The 27,820-nt window shown below is 54.8% G+C and overlaps 1 protein-coding gene across 1 annotated transcript; it reads right to left on the bottom strand.

The window, feature by feature from the left end:
- Positions 1-827: 827 nt before the first annotated feature.
- Positions 828-18,890, bottom strand: RALY (RALY heterogeneous nuclear ribonucleoprotein; the record flags this gene model as incomplete). The annotated part of the gene is made up of 7 exons (XM_082007013.1): positions 828-872; positions 4,355-4,500; positions 5,115-5,228; positions 5,835-5,995; positions 6,224-6,271; positions 14,077-14,149; positions 18,635-18,890. 7 exons carry the CDS (start codon positions 18,888-18,890, stop codon positions 828-830), a joined length of 843 nt encoding a protein of 280 aa, XP_081863139.1.
- Positions 18,891-27,820: the final 8,930 nt, after the last annotated feature.

Here is a 27,820-nt window from a genome sequence, read left to right as displayed (position 1 = left end):
CTGTGCACCCGCGGCATCTCACGGGGCGGAAGAGACACGACAGGAGGTGACTGTTCTGGGAGGACAGCTCACCCCACGCCCTCTTCCTCAACAGGACCTTTAGCGTGAGAAGACAAATTGTCCACACTGAGACAGTACTTTTCTCCCAGTGAGCAAATGCTCTGGCTCTCACCTAGCACGGGAAAAAACGTCTTTGTTGGGTTAGGCTTAGCTCCCCCTCCTCGCCCACAGAAAGCTCTGTAACGTCTCTGACTCGTTTGGTGACACAACCGCTCTCCCGTTACCCAGTTGGTGATGGTTATGGGCTGCGCACGGTTTGGTTCCTGCCTCTGCTGGCAGCAGAGCTCCGAATCCATTGCATGGGGTAGGAGGGATTCATTGGGGTGATGAGTTTGCTTTGTCTTTGCTTTACAGATGGATGGAAGATGTCGGGCCATGTTTCTCCTTTTGAATGCCGGGTAGAGATGACAGCAGCACTTCAATTCAGCTTGTCTCGCTCAACGTGCCAGGACAGGGTTTAGCCTCGGGCTTTCCTTGCACTGCTGCTCACTGCTGTTCTGACTGGGCTTCACGGAGAGAAGAGAGAGGGGGGTAGTGGAAAAAAAGGCACATTATTTTCTTCGAACCTCAAAGATTTATGATTTAGGAAAGGGATTGAGGGGCTGCTCAGTGACCCAGCTGAGCAGCCAGGCTCAGTCTGAGGAAAACACAGAGGGTCAGTGGATAAAGAGCATCTTCTGAAGCAGCACCCCCTGCCCCCAACATCATGGGATGATGGCTTTTGCTCAGAACTGGCCTCTAAAAAGCAGCATGTGAGCTGTACCTGGTTACTGTAGTCTGGCATCCTCCACATCTGTGTAATGGCTGTTCTCCTGGAGGGAAAAAGGAACCAGAAACAGTAAATCACCACGTGTCCCTCCTGCCCTGCCAGGACGCCGGGCACCTCACGTGTGGCGACCGGCTGGTGCCACGGTGTGGGAGAGCTCTCAGGCTGCCAGCAGTGTCAGGTTGCTCTGCGTGGCGGAGAAGCTACAACACACACCTGATGTGGGCACCGGCTGCCATGGCTGCGGTTTCTGGCAGACACAGTCCCAGGCAAAACCAAAAATTTCGGCTGACTCCTTATTCTGGAAGGGCTCTGCCAAACAGACCTGGGATGTGTGACTCCCTCTTGGATTCTGAAGTCTGGCTCCTGCTGAACCTCAAAGGGACTGGGATGAAATTAAGCCCACCTTCCCTTGTGTAAAGTCAAGTGGGCTGCACCATGTATTTTGGACTTGATTTGCCCAGGTGATGGTGGAAAGGTCGCCAAGGTCAAGCAGAGAGTTGCGCACACCACCAGGGCAGCCAACTTTGCACTGCAAGTGGGGCTGAAAGGAAGTATTTGCCCAGCTCCCACTGACTTTGAATGGAAATTGTGTGCCTGACTCCCTTGGGGTCTAAAATGCTCCCCCTCACCCAGCTGGGGCCATCACCGCTGCCAAGCACCGCTCTGCTTAGCCGTAGTATTCTCACACGGACTCCGGTTCAGTGAGTTCCGCTATGAACAGGGGTGCTCAGGCCTCCTGGGCCCCAGGAGACATCCAACAGCTGTCTGCAGGGCACAGGTGGGACCTAGACCTGAGTCCAACTGGATCTGCCCCACTTGTCACCATGGGAAAGAGGTTCATGGCAGGGAAGCCTCTGTGCCGGGTTCTGCCCAAGTGTTGGCAGGGCTGGTTCCTGCCTTGCATGAACTATGTCCTTCCCACTTGTGACGGACGCACTCCTCCTGGTTGAACCAACTGGACTTCACAGGCTGCCCAGGGAAGTGTTGACGTCACCATCACTGGGGGTGTTCAAAATACGTGTAGACATGGCACTTTGGGACACGGTTTAGCGGGCATGGGGGTGTTGGGCTGACGGTTGGACTTAAAGATCTTAGAGGTCCCTTCCAACCTTAATGATTCTGCGATTCTACGACTTTGGTCCTGGCAGATGCTCAGCAAGTAAGCCTAAACAAAGTTAATCCTATTGTGTGAGGCTATCAGTGAGAACCCAGCCTCAAACCCAAAAAAACAGTCTGGCTGGAGACTGGGCTGACAAGCGGCCGAAACTGCATGAACACAGCAGAAAATCTGACTACGGAACAACCACTTCACGCTATAAGTATCTGCAGCCATCAGGGTCCGCTGAGCTCTCTGTCCACAGCTGCTGGCTGTGCGGCGGGGATCTCCCTTGAGCAAGGACACCTCTCAAGGTCACCCCTCAATGCTGAGAGATCCCTTACCTGACACCAGGCACCCATGGGTTGGTAAGTGACATTTTTTGCATGCACGTCACTTTTAAAATATGTATAGTAAGCTTACATGATAATCTTTGCATCCCATACTAACTTTGAGCGTAGTAAATAGTATTGACTGCCAATCCAACTGTAGTTATTAAATATTTTACATACCTAAATTTATGATTAGAACTCAATAAACTAACTACTAGATCAGATCTGTCTGAACGACCTCTGACTCTTCCCCTGCGACACCACTGCCCCTCAGAGCCAAGGTAACGTTTTTAGGGACCAGTGTGGACGACATGTCCAGGGACAGCAGGTGTTGAAGGCTACACTGATGTGCATAAGCTAAAAAGACATGGGATAAAGTGGGCACTCCCCAGGAACTGGAAAGACTTCAAAACTCTTCAGTGTTGTAAGGTCAGGAGCAAAATATAAAGGATGGCTTTTGTGAGTTGCCTTGCAGCGTTTAAGAGAACATCCCTGCAGATGAACTGCACACATTAACCTGCCCCAAGTTGAGCACATGTAAGCCTGTCTGATGCTGGCAGTAAAATATTTCTGATCTCAACGCCACTTTAAGACCAGAGAGTTACAGAAAATAGAGATGGGAGATGAAACAGTCCTCTTCTTCATCTATTCTTAATACAGATCTGCTCTTCTTAAATTATTGCCAGCAGATGTCTGTCCACTCTGCTTTCTTATCCCACTAATGGCAGAAAAGTCCATATTTTTTGTTGACAGGCTGTGTGCTGCTTTATCATCATTAGCATCAGCAAGTCTCCCCCTAATTTCTACCATCTGTTTCCCTTGATGTAATTCAAACCCGGCCTTCCTTACCCTAACTGACATAGAGAGGGAGGCCAGCTTTTGCCTTTTCTCTTTATAGTGTCTGTTATGGTATCTGCCCTCAATCATCTCTTCTTAGATTTAGCACGAGTCATGGACTTCAGCTATGAGGCCCCAGAAACCAGAACAGCCGAAAGACCCCGTGCAGATCCCTCATCCATCGTGCCTAAGGTGGGGCAGTGTAGAAGAGCACAAACAAGCCGGGAAGTGTTTTGAGTTAGAGGAGCTTTCTGGCTGTGGGAGGAGTGCCATGCACCGGCAATGCAGTGCGGCCACCCCAGCGGGGAGGGGGTGAGGAAGAAGAAAAGGATGCTGAGCTTCATCCTTACTTCTGCTGCCACCAGTGTCGGGGTGGGGAGGGAGCGGAGCTGTTGCAGGGGACACTCAGTACAGGCTCAGAGGCGGCCCCGAGGTGCCCCACGCCTCTGCGGGAGAGCCGTGCCAGCCAGCCCAGCTTCCCGGGGCTGCGATCGTGCGGCCAGCGAGCAGGGCTGTCCTTCCATCCCAGCACCCTGTTGCCTGCGTCTGGAGCTGACCCTATTCTCAGAGGAGTCTTAATTTGGGATAAACGACAGTGGTTCCACAGCGCCCTGTACGACCCTTACCATCAGGGTACCCAGGAACAGGGCTGCCACCCAGATGCTTTTTAGGCACAAAATTTGCTCACTGGGAGTGTCCTTATTCGGGGCAGGACTAGCACCAATGGGGCTGACGTGGGCATGACATCAGGGCTGATGTCACCATGACTTCAGGCTCGAGTGCTGCCCCTGCCACGGACATCGAGCTTCATGCACAGCGGTTGTGGCTTGCTCAGCCCTTATAACCAGGTTTATGCCATTTGCTGTCCATCCAGATGCCAGGGCACTGCAAATGCACATTCTCAGGGAAGCGCAGGTAATATAACGTGGCCTGTCTTTGCCTTACGTTTCAATCCATCTGAGAATTGCTTGGGAGCAGAGCAACTTGTTTTAATAATTAGTTGTGAAATCAAGGATAAATGTGGTCCGAATTTCAAGAGCCAGCCACATTTCTTCAGTGTCTCCACATGCATTTGCTAGCTCAATGCTTTTGCACGCAGCAGAACAGTTTGAAAGAACCAGTTGTAAACAATCATGGGATTTAAATACAGCCATTTCTTTTGAGGAAGGAAAACCTGTTTTTCTGGGCCTTTAGTAAGTCCCAGTAAAACTGTGGTCCATTACTGAACGCCTTTGGCTGGTGTTACCCAAACTCTCTTACCAGTTCATCTTCACACTCATCCCGTGCGAGACCCTCTTCCTCACCCTCGTCCCCGTTCAGCGGCTCCTCCGTGGTGACCTCTGCCTCTGATGCCGTGTCTTCCTGCAAGATTTCGCTTTTGCTGCCATCCGCCTTCTTCCGTACCTCTGTGAGAGCAAGAGCCAAGCCACCAGGATCAGGGGCTGGGGGAAGCAACGTCTGGAGCCCGTTGACACTAACTCAGTGAGCCCCCCAATTCAGTTGGTAGGTAAATAATGGGTCTAGGGTTTTGTGTGTTTTTGTTTTTTTTTTCCCTGCAATGGGAAGTTTTGCTGGTTTTGAGGAAGCTGCCTGAAAGCAACCCTGGAGAGGGCAGCGCAGGTGATTTGTTCTGCATCCCTCTGGAGTAAGTGTGGGAGGCAGATTAGAATAGAATAGAATAGAATAGAATAGAATAGAATAGAATAGAATAGAATAGAATAGAATAGAATAGAATAGAAAAGAAAAGAATAGAGTAGAATAGAGCAAAAAAGCAAACTAAAAAAATACGAACTATATGACAAAAGAAAAAAAATCTCATAATTCTAAAACCTAATTCCATAATTTGAGCAATTTTGGCAGGTCATTTTGGCCTGTAATTCCACCCTGGCACCTGGGGGTCGGCACTTCACCGTCGCAGCCCGGAGGACGCTGTAAGCCACGACGGTTTCAAGGCCAGCTCTGTGGGGCGCGTCCCCTGTTCTCGGACCAGCCGCGAGGCACCTGCCCGCACCCAACCGACCTGCAGACAGCTTCTGCTCCTCGGCGATCTGCTCCAGTCGGCCCAGGAGAGCATCGATGTTGGATTTGATCTGCGTCAGCTCGGTTTTGATTGTCTGCAGCTCGCTGCACTTCACTTGGAGGAAAGAAGGAAAAAAAGGCATTTAGTGCCCCGTGGAGCACCCAAGGCCTCACCCCTCCGCCCGGCCCGAGTCACCTCGCCGAGCGAGTCAAAGCACCAGCTCCACGCCCCACGCTAGAAACACATCCCCTGCACGCGCGGGGTCGCCGGACCCGTCCGCGGCGGAGGTGGTGCGCAGGGCGTCCCACGCAGCCGCCGCGCTCGGCGGGCAGGCGAGGGGAGGCTGGCTTCGCAGGCAGCAGCGACGCGCCCTCCTCCACCGCCCGCCCTTGCTGCCTGGCTGCCTGCTGCAGGGAAAGCCGGCGGGGCTGCGGGTGAACGGGTGCACCCGAAAAAGCCCGCGTGTCTGCTGTCCAGGCACGTTGTGGAGGCTGACAGCGGGCTTTGGAGCGCTCGGGTGGTACCTGCACCTTCCACGGCTGCGTTCGCAGCCTGCGGGCTTCTGCATGGCCCTCGCTTGGGCTGCTCTTTCCAAATGTTTTGGTGTTTTTCAGGTTTTCCTCAGGAGCATCTGTCCCTGTGGGTGAATGCCCGGGGACGGGAGGACCATGCGCAGGCCGGTCTCCGTGCCGTCCCGCTGCGCCCCACGCGCATACTCACGCTTCAGCTTGGCCGAGCTGTTGGCGATGGCAGCTGATCTGGCGAAGAGCTTGACGGGGAGCGTCGCCTTCACGCGCCGGACGAGGGGGATGGTGACCCGCGGCCGTTTCACCGGAACCACCCTGGGCACCGGAGAGACTCGGCCCCGGTACTCGAAGAGCCTGGAGCGGGGGGGAAGGACGGTGGGGCCGAAGCAGCCCTGCAGCACCCCCGGTCCCACCGTGCCGGTGATCGGCTGCCGCAGCCGGAACCCAAGCAGCGCTGGCGGTGAGCCCGGGCACAGCCCTGGACCACCCCGCACCCCACCTTGCTCCCCACGGCCGGAGCTGCGCTGCAGGGAAGATCGTGCCCCATAGGAAACCCCTTTGGCTGGAGCCTCCCCTGCTCACCTGTCGTAGAAGTCGTCTCTGTAATAGTCATAGTCGAAGTCGTAGCCGCTGCAGAGACAGAGTCAGGGTCATGAGCGTTAATTAGTGCTGGCAATTTATTATTATTACTCCCTCATGGCCTGCTGAGCCTCCCAGGTCCTTTATTTATCCCCTCCCTCCACAGGGGAGCCGCTCTCCTTCCTCCCGGCAGGACGCGCGCACTCCTCCTCCCAGCTGCCAGGGGCCGCGGGGCTGCTGCCCCGTTAGCTCAGGCTGGGTGGATTAAACCTACAAACCGGGGTGGAGGGAAACAGCCACAAGCGCCCTGGGGGGGTGAGCGAGGGCTGGGCCGGGGGAGTGGGGACCGTCCCCCGCGGCCGTGCAGAGAAGCTGAAAGTACTGTCAACGGGCAGTGGCTGGAGAGCGGCAGCTGAGCCGTTCTCGCGGCAATGCTGACGTTCCTGCGTCCTGCCTTTCGCGCGGCGGGACCGTGCCGTGCCGGGAGGGTGCTGCCCTGCCACCACCCTCGTACGCTTTTTTTTTTAATACCATATATAATTGTTGGGGGAGAAGTCAGGGAGAAGGGGATATTTATTAATCTAACACCTTTGCTGTCAAAGACGTTGAAATCTCTCTCCTCCCAGCGAGACATTGCCCATGTCCTGTCTTCTTAAGCTGGAACTGCATTTTAACCCACAGTTCGAGCAATGCATTTCTCGCTCCCTGAAGACCCCGTAACCTGCTTTCCCTCTTGCTGCAGCTGGTTTTTCATGAGGCAACACAAACCAGGTGGTTACAGCGGGCAGTCGCAGCTCTTCAGAGACAAGACCTGCTCCGGCACTGCCCGATGCGCCGGCGCACTCTCAGCAGCGGGGAAGAGCAACGCCGCTGCCCCAGCGAAACACAGCGTCTGGTTCCCTCGTGTGCTGCTGGCTGAATTAGTGCTGGTTAAATATGGAGTTATGCTGACATTCCCTCCTCTCTGCTCTGAACAAAACAAATGGTTATTGCAGCCCTTGAAAGCAAAAAGTCTGTCCTGCATCCTGAAACCCTTTGAAGTGGCTTGTAAAAAAAATCTAATGGGAAGAAAGAGAGAGCGACGGGGAGAGGGAAGGACTCCGAGCCAGGAGAAACTGGGGCACAGGGAGAGGAAAGGATGAGTGCTTAAATATGTAGCTGAGAGTACATTTGGTGTCCTGCATCCTAGGTAAGAAGTGGCAAGAAGAACGTGTGGCTGGGCAGGACGGCCAGTGGGAAGCATGGCTTGGACCAGAAATTCCAGGCTTGACCCAGGACGCCTGCCCGGCCTGTGCTGGCACTGGGCTTCCCACCCAGTGTTTCGTTTCAGTAACTGGCTGGTTTCTTAAATGGGCTTCTTCCAGGCTCCTTGGATGCCCTTTGGGTTCCCCAGAAGTCCGTGGCAGCACGTGAGGACTCAGCCTGTGCCCTGGGGGGACCTGACACACACTCTGGATGGCTGGAGACACCAGGGCTCCTCTGGGGCCAAAGACAAGGGGTTAAGGACAACAAGACAGCATTTGCACCTACTGCCTCTCTTGGGCTTTGCTGCCACCATCGTGCACTGCCATGGTGACGCCAAGCGAGGAGGTATTTATAAAGCTGGACCTTATCTCTGGGCAGCCGCGGCCCACGGCACCCACGGCTGGAGGCTGAACACAGGGTCTCGCTGCCGCGCAAGCAGCACTGGCCGGAGGGGCGGGGGACGAGACCTGACTACGGAGGTGTTATTGCCATGTGCCTTCCCAATTCAACTGCGTGATGAAAAAACAGCCATTTCGCTGACAGTCTCGGCATAGATGAATTTCAGCATCTTTCCAGCCTTGGCGTCCTCCCCTTCTGGCTTGACTTGTAGACAACGTTTCTGGTGGGTCACAGAGGAGAAATGAACACCCTGGCAGCCTTCTGTCCCAGCCACTGCGTGATCTGTACTTATTCCCTCGTGTGCTTTTCTGAATTGAAAGGGAAAGGTAATTCCTACCGCGCTCACCAGCCTGTTTGTATGGCTCAGGAGATGGGCAATAGGGAATGACAAAATGTATTTTCATGGAGATTTTCATGACTGATAACTTTTCATTCTGACCTTGGATGAGACCTGGAAATACAGAAAATCTCCAAGAAAATAGCTCCCCTCAGCCCGCCAATCTATTTTGATCACCAAGGATGCTTGACTCCAGTTCTGTTTGAATCCGATAAACACAGAATACAATCAAAATAGGAAGTCATTTGAAAGGAAAATTGAGCTAGGCTGCTCCTATGCCGTCAGACTCCCTCTCTTCATTTTGTAGGTTTTTTTTGGTTTGGTTTGGTTTTTTCTGTTTTTGGTTTTTTTTTTTCCCCCTTAGATTCAACTTAAATGAAACTGCTGCAATTTCAATCCTGACAGGCTCTGGTGAAGTGTTCTGGCTGGCTTCAGCGGTGCCCTGGAGCCAATGTTCTCTGTAGCCCCAGGCAAGAGAAGACAGTGGCATCTCCCTGCGGCTCAACGACTCCAAGCGGGATGCAGCAGTGTCTTTATTCACAGCAAAAACTCCCTCCATGGGCTGTTGCTCTTGCTGGGAAGCTCACTGTGACTTGGAGACCGTGAGGCAGCTTTAGATCGTTTGCTCGTAAACCACACAAAGCATGGGGACATTTGGCAAAATTCTGAAACGCCCACACTCCTTTCTTCGCCCCAGTCACGCTCCTGGTCTGAGCCGGCTTTTTTCCCCAGCCTTTGCCCCCTGGTGGGAGGCCCCTTGGTAGAGCTGTGGACACCGTGGGCTCAGCACACGGCTGGCTCCCTGGAGAGGTGGGGATGGAGCTGCAGCCCCACCGCCGTCGTGCGGGCATTGCCCTGCCACTGTCAGCGCCGCACCGGGCAAAGGAACGGAGCCCCGACTGGGGTGGGCACCAGCCCCCTCCATCCTCGACCCTGCTCCGTGGCATTTGGGCACCTCCACCTCACTCCCGCGTTCTGCTACAGCACCAACTGGACGAAGCCCGGCCTCATGTACTTGCAGATCCAACTTGGTCTGGACTGGAGGAGGACGGAGAAGCCTAAAACCTCAGGTGAAGTCCTAAGCCTTTTTCAAGACTGGTCAAAACAGCGGTTTGGTATACAAAGTGGGTGATGAACACTGTAAACGCCATGACGCTATTTGCAGCAGGGAATGTGTGAGCGAAGCTGCGTAGCCTTGCGTTCTTCTGGTGGGAATCACTACTGGCCCAGTTTTGCAGCTTGTTCGCAGAGGCTGCGGAGTTGGCTCGCAACATGCCTGAGCTGCAGGGCAGTGGGTCCAAGAGCATCTACTAACGGTTGTGGGGGAAAAGCAAGGGGGTGGGAGAGGTACTCCTGCCCTGGCCCCGAATCCTCAGGGGACTGCAGACACTTCCACCCATTTCAAAAGGAATTAGGGGCATAATCATCCTGGGGAGCTGGGGCCTGGCTTCCCAAAAACACTGGGATTCGTCTCACTTGGCTTCAGATGCTGGGAATGTAAAGAGAGAAATCCAAGTCGAGGGGAAAGAAAGAGGCAGTTCCAGGTGATGGTGCATCACGTCCCAAGGCAGACATCTAAAACACTGCCCAGTGAAGAAATGGGGTTTTTTTTATCCAGCAAGCACAAAGGGAGTCCAGACAACCAGACCACCTAAAAGCCTTGACGTAGTGGGCTGGACTCACATGAGATGAATCCATGTGAGATGAATCCACCCTTAGACTCGGCGCCGTGTGGGCCGGCAAATGCTCCAATCTCAGCCGCTGGCAGAACTGCCTTCAGTACCCGCTACCCATGAGACAGCCCTCAAGGAAGGCAGCGGGCTGAAACAAGGGGTTTTTGGAAGTCTGTGACTGTATGACCCTGCTATGACATGCCAGTCAGGTCATGGCTTTACAGATGACGCCAGGGAGGCAGTGGCTGGATGCTTTTACCAGCATCCTTAGAAGCCAGATGTTGAGCAAAAGGCAGGGCTTCTAACATGAATGCAGAAAAAAAGCTGTTAAAAAGCGAGTGCCTTAGCATGGGTGATTTATCTGGGCATTGTGTGCCTGAAAATTTCACTGCACGTAGGACAAACCTTCCTGAGACTGATGGATCATTTTTCGGTGACCTGGCAGGGCTTCCTTTGTGTACAGCAATAATTTTTGCCATTTTTCAATCAGTTGATGACATTGCGCCCTTTAAAAATAAACCAGGGACAATCGGAGAGCGAGGCAGCAGAAGGCTATAAGGCTGTTCCGGTAACACGATGCTTCCACCGTCCAGCACGTTTCTTCTGCTTTGTTTCTCTTTAGAAATTAGATAACATTTATTAATGACTCACAAAGGCTCAAAATACAACTACCCATAATTGAAGGGCAATTGTTTGTATGTGCTGCCTTTGCATTACATTTGCGGTGCCATTTCTGAGCACGTACCTGAGTAGCAAACGTCCATTTGAGCGGCTGTGCTTTTAATTACAGGCTGACGGCCCCGCACCGATAATCGCAGGTGACACATTGTGCTCAGCTCGTATCCCCCTACTAATGGTTGCACATCCTTAATTATTGCAGCAGTAGAAGTAACACCCGCTGGAAAGCTACTTGGAAAGCCTGGCATTGATCAAACAGTAAGCTTTTAAGATCGTGCGTATCTGGTGCGAGCTTCTTCCTTCTCGCAAATAGCCACGGTATCAGGAAGCTGGGAGAGAGACGTGGGAAGGGAGCCCGGCAGTTCCGAGGCGCCGGGGCTGCAGAGGGGCTGCGGTGGGCTGGGACGGCGTGCACACCCCCACTGCCAGAGCCGGGTCTGTGGGGTTTGGGTACCACTGCTCGCCCCCTCCTCCGCCCTGGGGTTGTTGCTCTGCCTGGTCCGTGCGGATGCGGCACCGGCGCTTGCCGGGGTGTCCCTGCTCCCGGCGCCGCTGCCGAGGCGTGGGAGGAGTGGAGCCGTCTGGAGACGGGCTGACACCGGCTTCCTGCGGGGATCGTAACAGCTGTAACAAGAGATGCGAATGCCAGCTGAGCCGGGAGGGCATCGCCTGCTTGCATCTGTAGACCGCGAAAATAAGCGGCGGTTTGTGTCCGTCACCGTTTCAGAGACAGTTCCTCGGGCCACCGAGCTGCCAGGCAGCCGGTTGCTGTCGCAGCTCTTGCTTAGGTTGTCCTCACTGTCCTTTTGGCGACACAGCAACATTAGCACCGGCATTACAGGGAAGGGCAGAGATTTGTGTCTCCAAAGGTCAAGTGCATCACTGGCAGAACCCACTGCCCTGGGGCAGAGCCATCTTCCCTTCCCAGCCCACGGCAACAAGCAGCCAACTCACGGCACAGCAGGATCACCGGCATCGACCTGAATGTGGCCCAAACTGCCCTAAGAAATCCTGTCCAGACATTTGCTACGCATGCAAAAAAGGTATTGCCGGAAGACAAAAGGTTTTGAGACACAGTATGTGAATACCTGGGGGACATGGTCAAAATACAAGTTCTTTTTTTTTTTTTTTTGAGGTATCCTCACTAACGCGTTTGCAGTATCTCCAGGAACGCCTGCGCTCAGCAGCGGTGGCTGGGGTGCCAGGCAGGAGCACCCAGGGGACCTTCCACCTGCGAAGGGATGCTCTGGCAAACGCCAGAGGCCGAGGGAGGGAGGCCCTGAAGATCCGGAGAGATCAGGGGAGAGCAGCGATGACAGCAAGGTTTGGTATTAACTGAAGGTTGCTTTTGTGGAGACACCTGAGAAAATTCATGATAGCATGAACCTGGGTTTATGTTTTACCTACTGGAGGTAGATGGGAGGCTACATCCCGAAGGATTTCTACCCAACAGCCAGATACCCCCCTGGGTTGGTGGATGAAGTCAGACTGTCAAGATTGCTCCTTCCTCGACGTCCAAAATGAGATTTCCCTTCCCCTTGACCCTCTCGTACAGATTGGGAGTGAGGCAAAGTAAAACCCAACCGCTGAAAAAAAAAATCTTACGTGTTTAACACAGCATTTCTATAAATTATAGTGCTGTGATTTTTCAAGTCTAACATTTAGAAAAATTTACGATGTTTAGGGAAGCTATAACCACGGCTCACTGCAAACTTGGATTCCCTGCTTTCCATGAGATATCGTAAGTTCTGCTAGTCCAGATGGCAAAGTTTAAATCTGTCACCAATCTGGGATGAAATATTGCTGAAGCTCAGAGCAGTGTAGTTCTCTGGCCCATATTTTAGCATATCCATATCTGTGTGAGGAAGCAAACATCTCTCGTTCACTCTCTCTTCACCTACATGGCAGCCTGGAAGTCTGAAATATTGGTAATTTCAACAGAAATGGATTAACGGTCAAGGCACGGACGAAGAGTAAATGAAATGCTCTTTACTGCAAGATGTATGGAATGAATTGATTTGCATTATGGCTACCAGCACCACGTAAGTAGTATACGTGCAGCTAAACAGAAAGATTTGTGTCATCTCTACTTGCATACATCAGCGTGGGTAATGCACAGGGAGGCCACTTCCCCGCGACTGGGATCCCTGTGAATCCAGAGGGCCAAGCTCTGGGGAAGGGCCCAGCTGGCCCAAGGTGGGAGGAAAAATTCGCCTGGTGGAAGAACTCAGCTGAGAGCCTGGGGGAAGGTCTCCCCAGATGCCTTGGGGATGGTAGTGGGGGGGCTGTGGAAGCTCTGGTGGGTTTGCCTATGCCAGAAGAGCATTGCCACCGCTGAGGTTTGCCATTGCGTAGCACGCTGGTGTTGGACTGCGTGGCCGAGTCTGAATCATAGGGTTCTTTCATTTCTTCATCCCCCTCACTTTTTTTTCTTTTTGTAGAAAAAATCTGCACTTCTCTCCCGATTTCCTTTTTTATTATACCCACCTATAGCCCTGATACTGATTTTAGTCTTTTCTTCCCAACATCACACCTTCTAAATCCTGACTCAGTGCCCCAGTCTCTATACCATGAGACTGGCATAAAAATTATGAGAATTTATAAATAAAACACATTTTGGGATTTTGTTATTTGGTTTTGGGTTCTTGAAACCTGCAGGGTACTCTCCAAACACCTTTTCAAGTTTTCCCTTCTGCAACCTCAGGAGCAAGAACTTAAATGAGTTTCTCCCATATTCCCATGACACCAGACTCCGGGGCTTAAATGAAAATCTTCACTTCTTGTGGAAATCTTGATAGAGTTTCTAGGGCCGGCAACAGCGGCACCGAAGGCTCACTCTGACATCTGTAACACCCTACATCTCCCACAGACCTACTCCACGTCCCACCCGTCCCTCCTGTTCCCTTGATTCCTTGGTCACTGCTCAAGGGAGCACAGGCTCCCTTGGGGATTCTCCCGGCCACTTCCTTGGCCCACACCCACCTGTTGGCCAAAGTGTTGTTTGCACTTTCTTCCTTTCTCCTCTCCCTTCCCTGTCATTCTTCTCTTGCCCTGTTCTCCAGTTTCTTTCCCTAGATTATCCCTGTTCTCCCCCAACACCAACATGTGCCACTGTGCCCAGTTCCCACTAGCCAGCTGGAGGAGCTGGAACTGGAGGGGAGTGCTCCTCTTGTTAACCTCTTTCAAGACCTCTGATGGGGTTCGAGCAGGTACTGCCCGCTTTTCTCCAACAACCTCCAGGTCCAACTCCATTCACAAGTTGAACTGTGCCCAGGCAGAGTCCCACAACGCCATGGGCACTGGTCAACCTCGGGTCTGCCGCTGCCGCCTCTCGCTGGCTCTCCTCCCTGCAGCCTACCACCGAGGGGTGTTGCAAGGGCCAAGAAGCTCATGGAGGGAGAAGATCTGAATGTGCAGCAGTGCCCAGGGCTGCCTGAGCTGGGGGGGGGAAAATCAGCCCCAGCCAGAAGGCAAATACCAGCCTGGAGACCTGGTCGCAGGGACCTGGTGTGGTGGAGACCTACCTGTACAACGCGGAGGCTGCTCTCTTCAGCCCTTTAGGTCTGTTGGGTTTAGGTTCCCCGGCCATGTTGATATCTGCAACGAGCGGACACGCAGCTGTGACACGGCACGTCCACGCTCACCGGCAGCCGCACCCGACCACGGAGCAAGGGAGGCTGTGCGCAGCCCTGCCATCAGCAGAAACAAACTCCTCCACACCTCCCACCGCACTTCCACCTGCTTTTAGCATGCCTGGGGCCCTGCTGGACCTCCACAGGAAGGCGAGTATGTTCTTGCACTTGGCAAGCCTCTCTCTTTTCCTTTACAAAGCTACTAGCCATTTATTTTTGAAGTCAACACCCTGCACATGGTCTAACCCGCACAGATAAATTCAGGACAGGCTTCTCGGGAGAGCTCGGTGCTGTTACGATAAGGCATGGACAATATATAAAACCACTGCCAGCTGCTAACTGCTAACAATTCATCCCTCGCTCCTTCTGGAACAACAACGGATGCTAAGCACGCGCCAGACAGGCATTGCTGTGGACTGGGCTGCATTAAAAGCCGCACGGGATGTAGGCACACGCCTGCAGCCACCCCAGCTGATCTCGGAAGAGCATCTTCTACCAGGGGAGGTGAGAATGAGCTCTTCTAATCCGCTGAGGAAATTTCTCACCTCGGCCTTGGTGTCAAATGTGCTTTTGACACGTGAATAGAGGGATACAGCCAATTTCATGGAAGCTGCCAAGAGCCTGGCGATCTAACACCGAGCGTGGCCCCAGAACCAGAGAGCGGTGAGCTACGGGGAGCACGAGGCCTCAACTCCTCTTTGTTTCTTGTCCCAGGAGTGAGCAAATTCCCTGCTGGCTTCTCCAATCAGCCCTGAACTTTTTCTGTTTTTCAGGTCCTTTCTGTCCTAAATAGGTGTCAGACCTCTGGGCATGCCAGGCCTGAGCCAAGCGAGACAGGATTGCCCTAGGCAGACCAAAAGCACTGCTTGCACTGGGCATTGGGACAGGTCCTCGTGCTAAGCTGGTGGCACAAGTGACCGCCTCCGAAGTGCAGGTGGATTTGAAGGTCTCAGGGTTCATGGATCTGTGACTGCAAGCCGGCCAGACAAAGCACAACCTCCCCATTTAGTGTAGGCAAAGGTGCCTGGACATCAGCAGGAGGTGGGGAGAGCAGCTCTCCCCTCTTCAGGATTTGCAGGATATGCCGTGAAACTCAATAGCTTACTAATCGTTGCTTTTTTCATGCTGCAGGAAGGGACTGTATTGGAGAAATGTGGACAGGCTGGTCCACTCACCATCAGAATAAGGAGCTTGCAAAGTGATCCAAAGCGAACACCGTGCCGACTTCATTATTAGCCAAGAAAATCATCTTCAGGGGCACGAGAAAGCTGCAGCACTGCTGAACAACCTGAGCGGGAGGCGCAGAGGCTGCACACGTGGGACACGGCTCCGGCGGAGCACGGACATGCTCCCACTGCCCCAACGTCTCGCTGTGCAATTCCTCGGACTGCCTTTCAGGGTCTAGCAAGAGATGTCATTCCTACCGAAGCTGGAGCTTAGCCTACTTATAAGCTTGCATAACGAGCGTGGTATCAGGGCGTCGCTCAGCCATTACGCCGAACGTTCCTCTGGAGGCGTGTTGATCTGAGCGTGTGTTTTCGTTGCTGCCTTTCACCCTCCGCCCTCCCACACCCCACTGCTAAGGGGAATGCAGTCGAGCGTTGAGCCTGAACGCTAGCAGGGCCATAGGACAGGTCTGTGGACAACTGCTGCCAGCGTGAACGTTATGCACGCGGTTGTGCCTTCCTGAGTCTGCTGAGCGACGCAACGCTTCCGGCAACGCTGTTTGCTGCAAAGGAAGAGAGGAACTTCCTTGGTGTGTCCCAGAACACATCCCAGCTCAGCTCCAGTCCCCTTGTTGTGAACCCTTTTTGCTGTCAGGGTGCATCTTGCCAGCTGCCAGTCACTTTTCTTGCAAAACAGAGAGCTAATGACAGCACCATGCTGATTAACACCCCTCAGTGGAGATGCAATGAAAGCCCAATGGTGGATAATGACAACAATTAGCTCAATTTGCTGGCACGCACGGCTAGAAATAGCAATGCGGAGCCTTCATCCGTGCATGCAGACAGACCAGGAAATTTATACTTTCAACCGCTGGTGGTGACGAGCAGTCAGATCCCTCAGGATTCCCTTGTTAGTGAACTAGGAGAGAGAAGAGCTCGGCGTGCGTGTCAGCCTGGACACATTTTGCATCTTGTTCCCGTTCTGGCTCCCTCCTCTGCGTCGCTGAATCCACCTGCCCCCCCCGTGGCAGCATCTATCCCTCCTGCTCATGTCCAGGCACCTTTGCCTACACTAAACGGGGAGGTTGTGCTTTGTCTGGCCAACGTGGCAGGGGCGGGTTATGGTCTGGATCTGGCTTCCAGTGCAGAGCTTGCCTCCGTGGAACGGTAACTGCCTCCTGCCGTGACTGGGGTGTCTGGAGCCTCTGGAGAAAGCGCAGAGGTTGCCAGGACCACGTGTGGGCATGTGCCAGGACAGAGCAGCTCACGTCCCAGCACACGATGGGCTACAGCCGTGGTTTCAAACCCCTTTGTTTCACGACGCACTCAGTAACTCGCTGATGAATTAAAATGCAAGTTTGATTGTTTGCGTATCTGGTGACAAAGGAAGAAGAAGAAAAAAGAAAAATCCTGAAGAAACACTATCAGACCACTTAGCTTGAGAGCTGACCTTAAGCTGGGACATGCGAGCTAGAAAGATTCTGGTACGCGCTGGAAAACGTCACCTGCAAATCACCGCTCAGGAGCAGACGGAGACCGAACCCTCCTGCCCCACCGGTGCGTGTACCTGCCCTGCGGCAGCGCAGCCCGCTGTGCGCCGGCTGCGAGTCGCTGCCCCAAGGCTTTCTGCAGGGGCCCGCTTTTCCCCGGTCTGCTAGGAGCTGCAAGAGCCTTGATGGACGCTGGGGGAGATACGAGGTCCCTCAACTCCGTGCCCTCTCAGACGCATTGGGCACAGCGCTCACAGCGCGTGCAAAGCTGTGACGCTTTCCCGCAGCGTTTCTTAAGCGTCGGCGCAGATTCTCTTTCCCACCCGAAGAGCTGAGGCAGGAAGGGCGCTTGCAGGCCGCCGGGGCCAGGCAGGGCCGCGTCAGCACAGCCAGGGCTCGCCGCACAGCAGCGGCTCGCGGCTGAGCGACCGCCGGCGGGCACCGGGGAGGGGTGGCCTGGCACTACCCACAGGCCGCTGCCCCGCGCAGGTCGGGAGCTTGAAACCTGCCCCAGCACGGCCTCCCCGTCAGCTCCTGCCGCGCCGAATGCAGCCCCTTGCCCGGCAGCCGGGGCTGGCCGCTCTTCCGCAGGATGGCGCGGGCGCACCCCGCTGAAGCGACCGGCGGGAGCTGCCGGGCAGACAGCAGCCGACCTTCCTTTTTACCATCACCTCAAAGGACTCCCCTAAAATCCTGCCCAGGAACAGACTACGGACTCCACACGGGGGCTGGCAGCACCCCTGGCACCCTGCGCTTCACCTCGCTCTGCGGCTCTGCTCTCTGGGCCGTAAGAGAAGTGAAAAGAGGTTTTTGGTATTTGAATAAACCATGGGTGGAAACAGCACGCTGTCTTAAAGTGATCTAGCATGCAACTTTTTAGTTCAGACTGCTGTGCCAGAAGCAGGGTGGGAATGGGCTGCAAATCGCCTTCCTGGGTGCCCAGTGACCACTGAATGCAGCAGGCTTGGAAATGCCAATATTTCATTAAAAATACTGTCTCCAGTTCCAATTCTCAGCTTAGAGCTGGTGACAAGGGCTTCTCAGCATGTGACACTTCGGAGCAGTCTGCAAAATAAGGATACAGCTGGGAGCAGCTGAGGTGGCTTTGTTATTTCTTATTGCACAACAGTGCAGGCGAGAGACTTTCATGTCTCTGGGGGGAAGTTATCTCATTTAACATCAGCTGGCTAAAGTTAGTCTGAGCTGGACTATCACCTCTCTTGACAGGCAAAGGGTAAGGCCTGGTTCAGAAAGGGAACCAGGCAATGTCTTTTCCCACCCTTGTTCTTCCCCACCAGATCAAGGACAAGGACAAGGACATGGGATGATTCTGAAGTGTGTTTTAGCTTCTGCAATCGCAGCCCATAACATGAGTTTTTGGGCCACAATGCCACAGCCCTGAGGGTACTAATATGCCTGAACGGCCATGACCAGCCTCACTTCTGACCCTTACCCCCATGGGACCTGGGAGCCTTCAGCCCCTACCTCAGCTGTGTTGTAGGAGTGCTGGTCTCCAGCTCTGTCACAGCCATGCCTGTGCTTGGCCACGGACCCTGCTGTCCTGACCCACTGGCTGACTTCCCAGCCTGGCCCCAGACCTACCTCATCACTATGGACCTGCTTGGTCATCACTGGCTTGTGTCTGACCTGCTCACCATCATTGGACCTGATCCTGATCTGCAGATCGATGTCCCAGTTTGACCTTGGATTGGCCAGCCCTTGACCATCCCCTACTAGGGAGCAACCAACCTGTGTTGCACCCAGACACCCAAAACAGCTGAAGAAACTACTTACCCAGCGTCTGGCCAGCAAGCACGCGCCCGTTCTCACCCAGGACAGCGGCACGCGCGTGCCTCTCGTTGGAGTACTGTACGAAGGCGTAGCCCTTGTGAACAGAGCAGCCCACCACTCGGCCATACTTGGAGAAAATGGTCTCCACATCTGACTTCTTGACCACAGCTGTGTTGAGATTGCCAATGAAGACTCTGGAGTTGATGGACTTGGGGTCATTCTTGTTTGTGATGTTGCTCGTCTGCACCTTCAATGACATCTTGAACACCTGAATGAACAAATCAGGAGTCAGGAAGGTGTGCAAGGGAATTGCCAGAGTCTTACAAAACGGGGAGGGGGATAGATCTCCCAGCAAGCCTGGAGCGAGGGAACCAGCTCCTCAACTTCAACTAGTCACAGCTGGGGGGATCCCATCGCCGGGGAGCCTCTGTGTGTTGGGGAGGTGACTGTCGCAGCCAGCGCAGAACTCTCGCTGGAAACCTGTTTATCGGGCTGACGCTCTGGGTGTAAGCCGGTTGCTTTAGGGGACCAAAACGTGACTTAAATAAATTTTACATCTAAGCAAAAGCTTTAACGCTATTATGCAAAAGCTTTTATCTCTCTATCCTTAATTACAATTCAAAGGACTGCTCTTTTTGAAGCAGTTTGCATCCAGCACCCTTGTTTATGCGCAACGTCCCAGGCATCCCCTCGCTGAGCCGCCCCCAGCACAGGCCAGCTCTCACCACGCACAGGGACAGCCTCGTCCCCGCAGAGCCGCGCTCGCCGCTGGAGGACTTGGATTTTCGGGATGCAAATGAAGAGATTTAAGTGGCGAAGCCGCCCATGTGCTCCTGGCTGGTATCTGCACTCTGCTGCCTGCCTGTTATTTACACGCTGGGCTTTGAGCTGAATTTTGTGCAAACAGGAGGTGTCACTGTTAGCCTGGGAATCACTAAACCATCAGCCAGATCAGCTGGAAGCCATTCTAACCTGCTCCCCATAGCTGCAAGGCATGATCCTCCAAGTTTCTTGCCTGGAGTATTTCATTGGCAGCCCCTGAGAACAGGCTCCACCTCTGAGGACTAAGAGGACCAAGGGACAGGGCTGGAGAACGTGTGAACTTAAAGACAGTCTGGCTGCCTATCAGGCTGCCTGCTCACATTTCTGCGGCAAAAATTACAGTTGTCCAAAGACATCAGTTTGGTTTTCGTTTTCCAGAAACAGAGGAGACGCTTTGGGATCGCCGTTGTGGACTGCATACATAGCGCGCGGTATTTACCTGGGAAAAGCCAGCTCAGAGCTGCGAAAGGTATTTTATGAGGCACGTTGCGGTGCTGCTCTTCCCCATTTTATTTAGAGAAGCCCCTTCAGCAGTGCCGGCAGGTACTCGCGGCAGCCGGGGCAATGCCACCGGGGTGTCTGTAAAGCCGCCCGCGATGCACAGAGTTAAGTCTTTCCTACACTCCTCACGAGACAGGCAGAGGCCTGGGAAAAAGCTGCACGTTCCCTGACATGCTCTTTGGGCATTGCACCCAAGACATCCAAAGAACCGAAGTCCTCCTCCTTCTCCTTCTCCTGCACAGAACATAAAATCTCTGGTTGCTCCCATCTCCTCTTGAGCCTTTTAGGAGGAGAACTTCATGAATACCTTCCTCCCCTTCGCCAGGTGAGCCCCAGGCTCCTCAGGTGACGGATGTCCTCCTGACAGAGCCCTGCTCACCCACCCGCCCCTCGACACCCGGGGGGGCTGCTTCTGCCCATAGTCCCACTGTGCCTGAGGGTACTTCCACCCACACAGACGCGCACCAAGGCGTGAGGGCTCGCTGCCGCTAGCTCTGTGTCCCCAGGGTCTGAAACTTCAGTCCAGCACGGAGGCAAAGAGGCAACAGAGGGGGCTCGCCCATCCCCGCACACATGGTGCTTGCAGCCCGAGCTGGGGAGACACGCGGCGTTTTAATACTGATTGCAGTCAATGAGCTCTGAATAGACGAGCTGTGGGGTCCAGACCTCCACCTTTTTAGTTTTCAGAGCGCAGAGGACTGGACACTCGATTCCTTTCATCGCTTACCACCAGACCACACAAAGCACTGGAGATACCTGGCGAGGCTGATCCTCCACGTGGAGCAGGGGACGATGCGACCGCACAGTAAATCTTGTCCGGCTCTAACCCCTGTGACTCTAACCTACCATTGAGGCTGGAAGTGATCTCCCTGCTATATCCAACAAAAAACCCCCTTAGATTTGTCTGAGTCTCGCTTCTTATGTTTTCCCTTTCATTCTTACGGATTAAAAGAAACAGAGACTTATTATTTTAAAAACAATTCCCAGCAGACACAGTGTTCCTAAAAACAGTGGAAAAAATAACCAAAGGACAGGACTTTTAAAGGCATCTAAGTGAATTAAATCCTCATGTCTTTGGCAAGTGGTGCCCAACCTCTTCATGTTGCTCAAAGTTCCAGCCTATATAATAACACTTGTTTAATGCTATCTATTTTTAACATGTTTTTGCAGTGTGGTCTGGAAGAGGTTCACACAGGAAACTGTCCTCATTCCTGGTGCAAAGGTGGAGAAACGGAGGAAGAGCCAAGGCTGTTTTCAGCCATTCGGTCACTTTAGGTGCCCAAGGACTCGTTTTGCAGAAATCCCGAGTATTTGCAAAAAGACCAGCTGGAGGCTGCTCCAGGACGGCCCAGGGATCCTCCATCCTAAACCCTCCAGGACGAGCTGAGGCTGTGCAGGACCTTTAGAGAGCCTGCACACGTGCAGGGTGTCTGCGTCCAGGTAGCCCTGGATGGTCTGGCTACCCAAGGACAAGTCTGAGCCGTCGTGAACCTGTGGCTCTCCCTGCCCTGGGGTTTCAGCGATGTTTTGCAGGGCACTGATGTACCGTATGGCTTTATACTTGGAGATGCCCATTCCCAGTTCCTGTTGCCCGTATTTTTTGTATCAGAGCAAATCTGCCCTGGCACCTGGTCTCTAGACCCCTCTTGCCCATACCGGCCTGTGCCGCATGGACATCCTTGGCCCCACTTAGCTGCCTCCCCTCTAGACGATGCACTCCCATTCTTCCATCCTTGCTCATCTGCCAGAGTTTATGCAAGTCCCCAACCCATTTTGCTAACCCACCCAAGGCCCTCCTCTCCCCCATCCCCCAGAACAACTCTTGCGGCTGGCCGCCGAGCAGCGTACGGGCCCTCATCACCACCCCTGGAGCCCAGCGCCCGGCTTGCACCGCTCTTGCAGGCCCGCCCCGGACTGCCGTGTCCCAGCCTGGGCGCTGCAGGAGACCACGTCAAACGCCTTCCTGAAGTAAAGGCAGACATCGCCCATGTCTCATCCTCGGCCACAGAAAGTGGTCCAATTTGGCCACACCGTTTCCAGGTCTGGCCCGGTGGCAGACAGGCAGGAGGAATGCTCTTTTGCTCAAAATAAAATATAAGGTTCAAATAAAATACAACCCCGTCTCTGTTTTCACATCCCATCACCGCAGAGTTTTACTGCTGCTACCTTCCCAGTCCCAGCTTACGGAAACCCCAGGCTGCTCTTTGCCCAAAACCTTCCCAAATTCTAACGAGCCCAGGAGTGTGTTATTTACAATACTCTGAATCTCTGACCAGATGTTTGCAGCTGCAAACACAAACTACATCAGGGCGCTGAGCTCCTTAAGCCTCCGTGGGAGGGATTAAGCTCCTGTGGGTTAAGCTGCCTTTGTGCATGGGAATAGAAAGGACTGGCCGGAGGTTGCGGGTAGGGTGGGTACGTGAGTGCAAAAAAATGTGTGTTTTCCTCCATCTCCAAGCGGGCTGCCCGCGCTCAGTAGGTGCAGCACGAGCCAGCCCTGCTGCTGCCAAGGGATCCTCCACGCCACGGGTTTGCTTTAAACGTAGAAGAGCTGGGTGAAGAGGAGGTGTTTCTCAGGGGGGCACTCAGGCACCAGATGAAGCCTCACGTGGAGAAGGACATCTCCTAAGGCAACTCCCAAGGTACGGCCTCGACCGCCACGGAGGGGGTGTGTAGGGGAACCTGCTCCCCCGACCCCACCTTGCACCGTCCTTGTCCTGGCTCCTGTGACTTGCTGCAGCTGGACCAGTGTGTGCCTGTCCCCTGCGCTGCCTCCTCCCCTCTCCTCCCCTCTCCTCCCCTCTCCTCCCCTCTCCTCCCTCTCCTCCCCTCTCCTCCCCTCCCCTCCCCTCCCCTCCCCTCCCCTCCCCTCCCCTCCCCTCCCCTCCCCTCCCCTCCCCTCCCCTCCCCTCCCCTCCCCTCCCCTCCCCTCCCCTCCCCTCCCCTCCCCTCCCCTCCCTCCCCTCCCCTCCCCTCCCCTCCCCTCCCCTCCCCTCTCCTCTCCTCTCCTCCCTCCCCTCCCCTCCCCTCTCCTCTCCTCTCCTCTCCTCTCCTCTCCTCTCCTCTCCTCTCCTCTCCTCTCCTCTCCTCTCCTCTCCTCTCCTCTCCTCTCCTCTCCTCTCCTCTCCTCTCCTCTCCTCTCCTCTCCTCTCCTCTCCTCTCCTCTCCTCTCCTCTCGGGTGCTGGGTCTCCCCAGCCCCACAAAGCCTGCGGCTGTAGGAGCTGGAGATGGGAGCACTCGCCTTCACCAGCCCCGGCAGCTCCACGCACCGGGGCCGTCTCAGGACACCGCCGGTCTGCGCAGGAGATGAGCCTGCGGCTGATGAGCGACGGGACGGGCCCACCAGATGGCAAACTCGAGGTCAGGCAAGGTGACAGCCATGCCGCCGGGGAAGACTTGGGAGGAAGCCAGCGAGGAGCCAAAGCCTCTGCGGATGGGATGCCCCCCCAGTGCCATCTGCCCCGGAGCGGGGCTCTGGCAGGGGAGCTGGGACTCTGGGCTTGCAGCATGGCATCGGTCTGAGATTTTTGTGATGTCCTGCACTTAACAAGTGGCCTGCACAGCTCTCACTTAGCAACTTACAAACCACTCAGCACTGGGGGTTCAAAAACCCTATGCAAAGTGCTCTTCTGCCGTCTCCGGCAAGCCCGGCATCCCCTGGAGAAAAGAGCCTCCCTTGCCTTCTCCGTCCCATCCATTTAGGGCTTCTTCTTACACACGGTGTTCATTTCACGCCTCTCACTGGCCCCCTTCCCGCAACAACTGGAAAAGGACACTTTAATCATCGCATATTACTAGTTCGCACCCCACCTGACTGCATTCCAGCAGAGCACTTTGCACTGCGCCCAGACTGCATCCAGGACAGCGTCAGCCGCGCCGTCTCGGTGCCCCGCCACGTGAAGCACCACAGCTCGCCGGCGCAGCGCTACCGAGCGCGACGTCTTCTCAAGCCACCGTCCCTTGGACGCGTACAAACCGCGTGGGCGCGCGTCAGAGCAGAGCACCTTGGCGATACGTCTGATTAGAAGAATAATGCCAGCAGAGATGCCTATCCCTGGCTATAGCCTGATATTCCAATAACTATCGCTGTCTTCAGCAGATGCATTTTCACAGTTAGTGTTTTACCTTTCGCGTCCCCGCCTACGACTGCAACAACCCAGACCTGAGCTGGAAAAGAGAACAAGGCAAAACGCAGCTAGTAATAATACATGGACATAGATAAATGAACGTACAAAGGGGTCCTTCATCTGTCGGACCCCAGAGCACGCCGGGGGCAGATCAGTGTGATGATCCCTGCTTTCTGCAAGGGAAACTGAGGCCCAGACGGGAGAAGTCAGGGGTTGGGGGGGTGGGGTTGTGCCAGGGACCTCTCCAAAGCTTCCGGAAACATCACAATGACACCTCCCACTCCCAACTGCCCCCAAAGATGGATGCACTTAAGGATGGGACTGTCAGAAGTTCCTTCCTTCCCCCTGCATCCCGTGTCCTGGGGTGTCCCTGGGTGCCTGCGCTAGCGGGGACCCCGCAAGCCCTGCGGGGGACAGCAGTCGAGCTGCACCGCGGTGACCCCAGACAGACATGCGTCTGCACCCCGGCTGTCTGCCCGGGGGCTCTCTGACCGCCCTTTGGCCACCATCCCTGCAATCTGACCCCACCACAGACCCCAGGCCCGCAGCTCTCCGTGGACATGCCGTCCTGCTGCGCACGGCACAAGGAAACCCGTCTGCCGCTGCCAGGCTGAGAAGAAAACACAACACGGAATAACCGAGCTCTGTACCCCCGGAAGCCGAGGAGCCCCTGTGCCACCTCTTGGCAGTGGCGAGGACCACTCTGAGCTCCCGCACCGCTCCCGCTGCAGCGCCCGGAGGTGCCCGGATGCCCCACAACGAAGCCCCCTCCCTGCCGGCGCTTCTCCTTTCTCCCTCGGACAGCGTGGCTGGAAAGCACCTCCCGGCCCCTGCCGCCGCTGACGTTCAGGAATCCCTTGAAAATACCGATATTCACCCCAGTAACCGCCCAAGGCCAGAGCTGGTTTACTTGATAAGCTGTTTTTCCTCCCTGCTTGAAGTGCCTTGCTTCACAGATTAGCTGTTTAATTGAGCGCCGGGTGCCCAACACCGCCGGGGCCTCAGCCCTAGTGACGAGCCGCCAAGGGCAGCGGCGGCAGCCACCGAGCCCACGGCCCTCTCCGGCGGAAATCTCGCCCCGCTTCAGCGTGACGGCGACACGCGGCCGGGCTGTCGCTCTCTTCTCGCCGTGCTCGTTCACAAACGGGGAGATGCGGTTTTTCATCCTGTCCCTGGCTCCGTCCAGCAGCAGGTTCTCCCAGCTCGGTGGCTTTCCGCCGGGAGCCAGATGGCAGACGCAGATGTCCTGCAGGGACCTCCGGCACGGGGCGAAGGGCCGAACCCGCTCCCTGCACTGCCGCTGCAGCTACAGCTTCGGGGAAAATTTGGCGTTCGGGCTGTCAAAAAAAAAACTTGTGTCTTCCCAGCGTGCGTGACGGACGTTGAAGACCATGGTGCACCCACCAACACCTCGGCGAGAGCTGGCTGGTCCCCAGCTCCAAATGACGGCGCTGGAGGAAGCCTGAAGGATGCAGCTTGGTTCAGGTCTTCTCTAACCATCTCGTATACTCCTGCATAGGACAAAACCCAGTTCTGCACCACCTCCCTGGTTTTTGGAGGCTGCCCCCCTAACCTTTAACATCCGTACATCTTTCTTGCCGCTTGCTTGCACTCTATGATTTTTGGGGAGGAACAGGGCCGTTACCCTGCCCCAGCACAAACAAACTGGTGCGGCTGTCACATGGCGAGCACCTTGCTTCAGGCAGCGATCAACCCAGGCACTTGGCTTTGAGGCATTTTGGAATAAAACAGGTCTTCTTTTAGCCAAAACGAGCAGTTTTAAGAAGGAACATGTCTGGCTTCAAGACAGAGGGGCTGCCCTGACTGCACCGTCGACAGCACAGACATGCACACACATTTAAACGTGAAGTCCCTGCTACCCCTGGTGCCAATCATTCCTCCCCCAAGAGCTGCGAGTAATTTGCTAGCGAGTCCCCAAATGCCGGAGCCAAACTCCAAAGCATTAGTTTAATAACCAACACAAACTGCGCGATCTTTTTAATAACTTCTGAGTCCCCAACAAGTCCTGCACGGCAACCCGGAGGGGCTCAGCCCTCCTCCTGGAGAGCGGCAAGACCCTTCCCACTGTTGTGTGGTTCAATAAATAGAATGAACTGGAAGAAAACCAGTCCTCGGGTTTTCTGGGGAAAACGGTTTTGATTCTCCCGAGCATGATTGTTGAGGGACCAGAAAGTTATTACAAAAAAGGGGATAGACAAAGATGTCACGATTATTAGACTAGTTCTGCAGGACCAGGGCTGCCTTTTGGGGAAACCTCTGCTACGCTGAGCGAGCTGGAAGGGCCAGAAAGCGGGAGAGCAGCTCAGCAGGAGCCGGAATCGCTTGTGCAGCTGCAGGTTCCCTTTGCGGATCCTTTCCCCCCCATGAAGCGCAGCCGGGTACGGGAGGGTCCTTGGGCCCCCGGAGTGCTGTTTTGGGCTGTGCCACCTCCCGTCAGACACAGGGCTCCTTCCACAGGGGATGTGGATTTTCCTTGGCAGAATGAAACCACGTGGAGCCCTGACGTGCGGGGAGACAACGGGGCTGGGGACCGCCCGCCACCACCAGTGCGGCGATGCGGTGGCACCGGGTCACGGGAGAGCACCCAGCCGTTGCCGGCGTGCTTCGCCGAGCGCTCCGGTCGCCGTTTACGGGGTGGGTGGGTGGGGGGTAGCTGCTGCCCACCCCTGGCCTCCTTCACCCCTGCTTAGACGGAGGCTGCGCCTGTTCTGCGCACTGCGACTGCGCAGAGGCAAAAGCAAAGCCGCTGAGCGGGAGGGAGAGAAAACCCCTGCCAAGTCTGGTTCATTAAAGCACATTTGCTGCAGGACGCAAGCAAGTAATCCAGAGTGACACCATTAGCCTGTGGCAGATGCTGAGTTCTTCATTTCACAGGGCTCTGGCAGGAGGGGCTGGCTCTGTCCCCTCGATCCATCTTACTTCGTGCCACGTCTGACGCACTGTGAATTTTTACATCGGCGCATCCTCTCCCAGAGCCGCTCCGGGCTCGGTGTAGCTGCAGCACCCATTGCCGTCGTCGCCGCCACCCGGTGCCCTCACGTCACCCATCGCTGAAGCACCGGGACCTGCAAGCGTGGGGACATCTGCACCCCCCGGGCTGGTGCCCCTGGGCCGGACGACGGCGTGCGAGGCAGAACTCGTTTCCTGAACCCCTCTGGTTCGGAGTGGCATCTCCACAAACTTGGGGCTCACTCCCGTTTGGTGCAGGGTGCTGCTGCTCAGACGAGCGGGTGTCCAGCGCACAGCAGCGTGAACAGGGTCAGCTCCCACGTAACCTCCCTTCAACGACTCGTCCTGCTATGCAAATAGCCTCCCTTTTTAATTTTTACTTAAAACAACAAGTCATTCTGAACTGGAGAAATCCTGCCAATCCTTTGAAAACCTGGCTCTGATTTCAATTTCAGTGCAACCGGTAAATCCTTCATAAAGGAGCAATAAATAATAGCTGTTTTAATATGTATTTAATCAGTTGTTAAAGGTACGATGGTTACAAAGTCTATCAGGTCAGCATATAGTTTATAGCTGCGGCTCGTAACCATCTGTCCCATATTATTATTCATGCCTACAGAAACCTTAAAAATCTATTCATCAGAGTTTTAAATCCTTCCTAGTAAGCACGATAAAGGGATGACCTATGGCTGGAAACTCCGAGGTCCGTCCAAGCAGGCTGCCTGCGGGGCAGGACGTGGCTCCTGTAAGGCAGATACTGGCGGTGTG

Source organism: Phaethon aethereus, assembly GCF_964289735.1.
Source record: "Phaethon aethereus genome assembly, chromosome: 16".
NCBI classification, from domain to species: domain Eukaryota; kingdom Metazoa; phylum Chordata; class Aves; order Phaethontiformes; family Phaethontidae; genus Phaethon; species Phaethon aethereus.
This window is presented reverse-complemented; position numbering and strand designations above follow the sequence as displayed.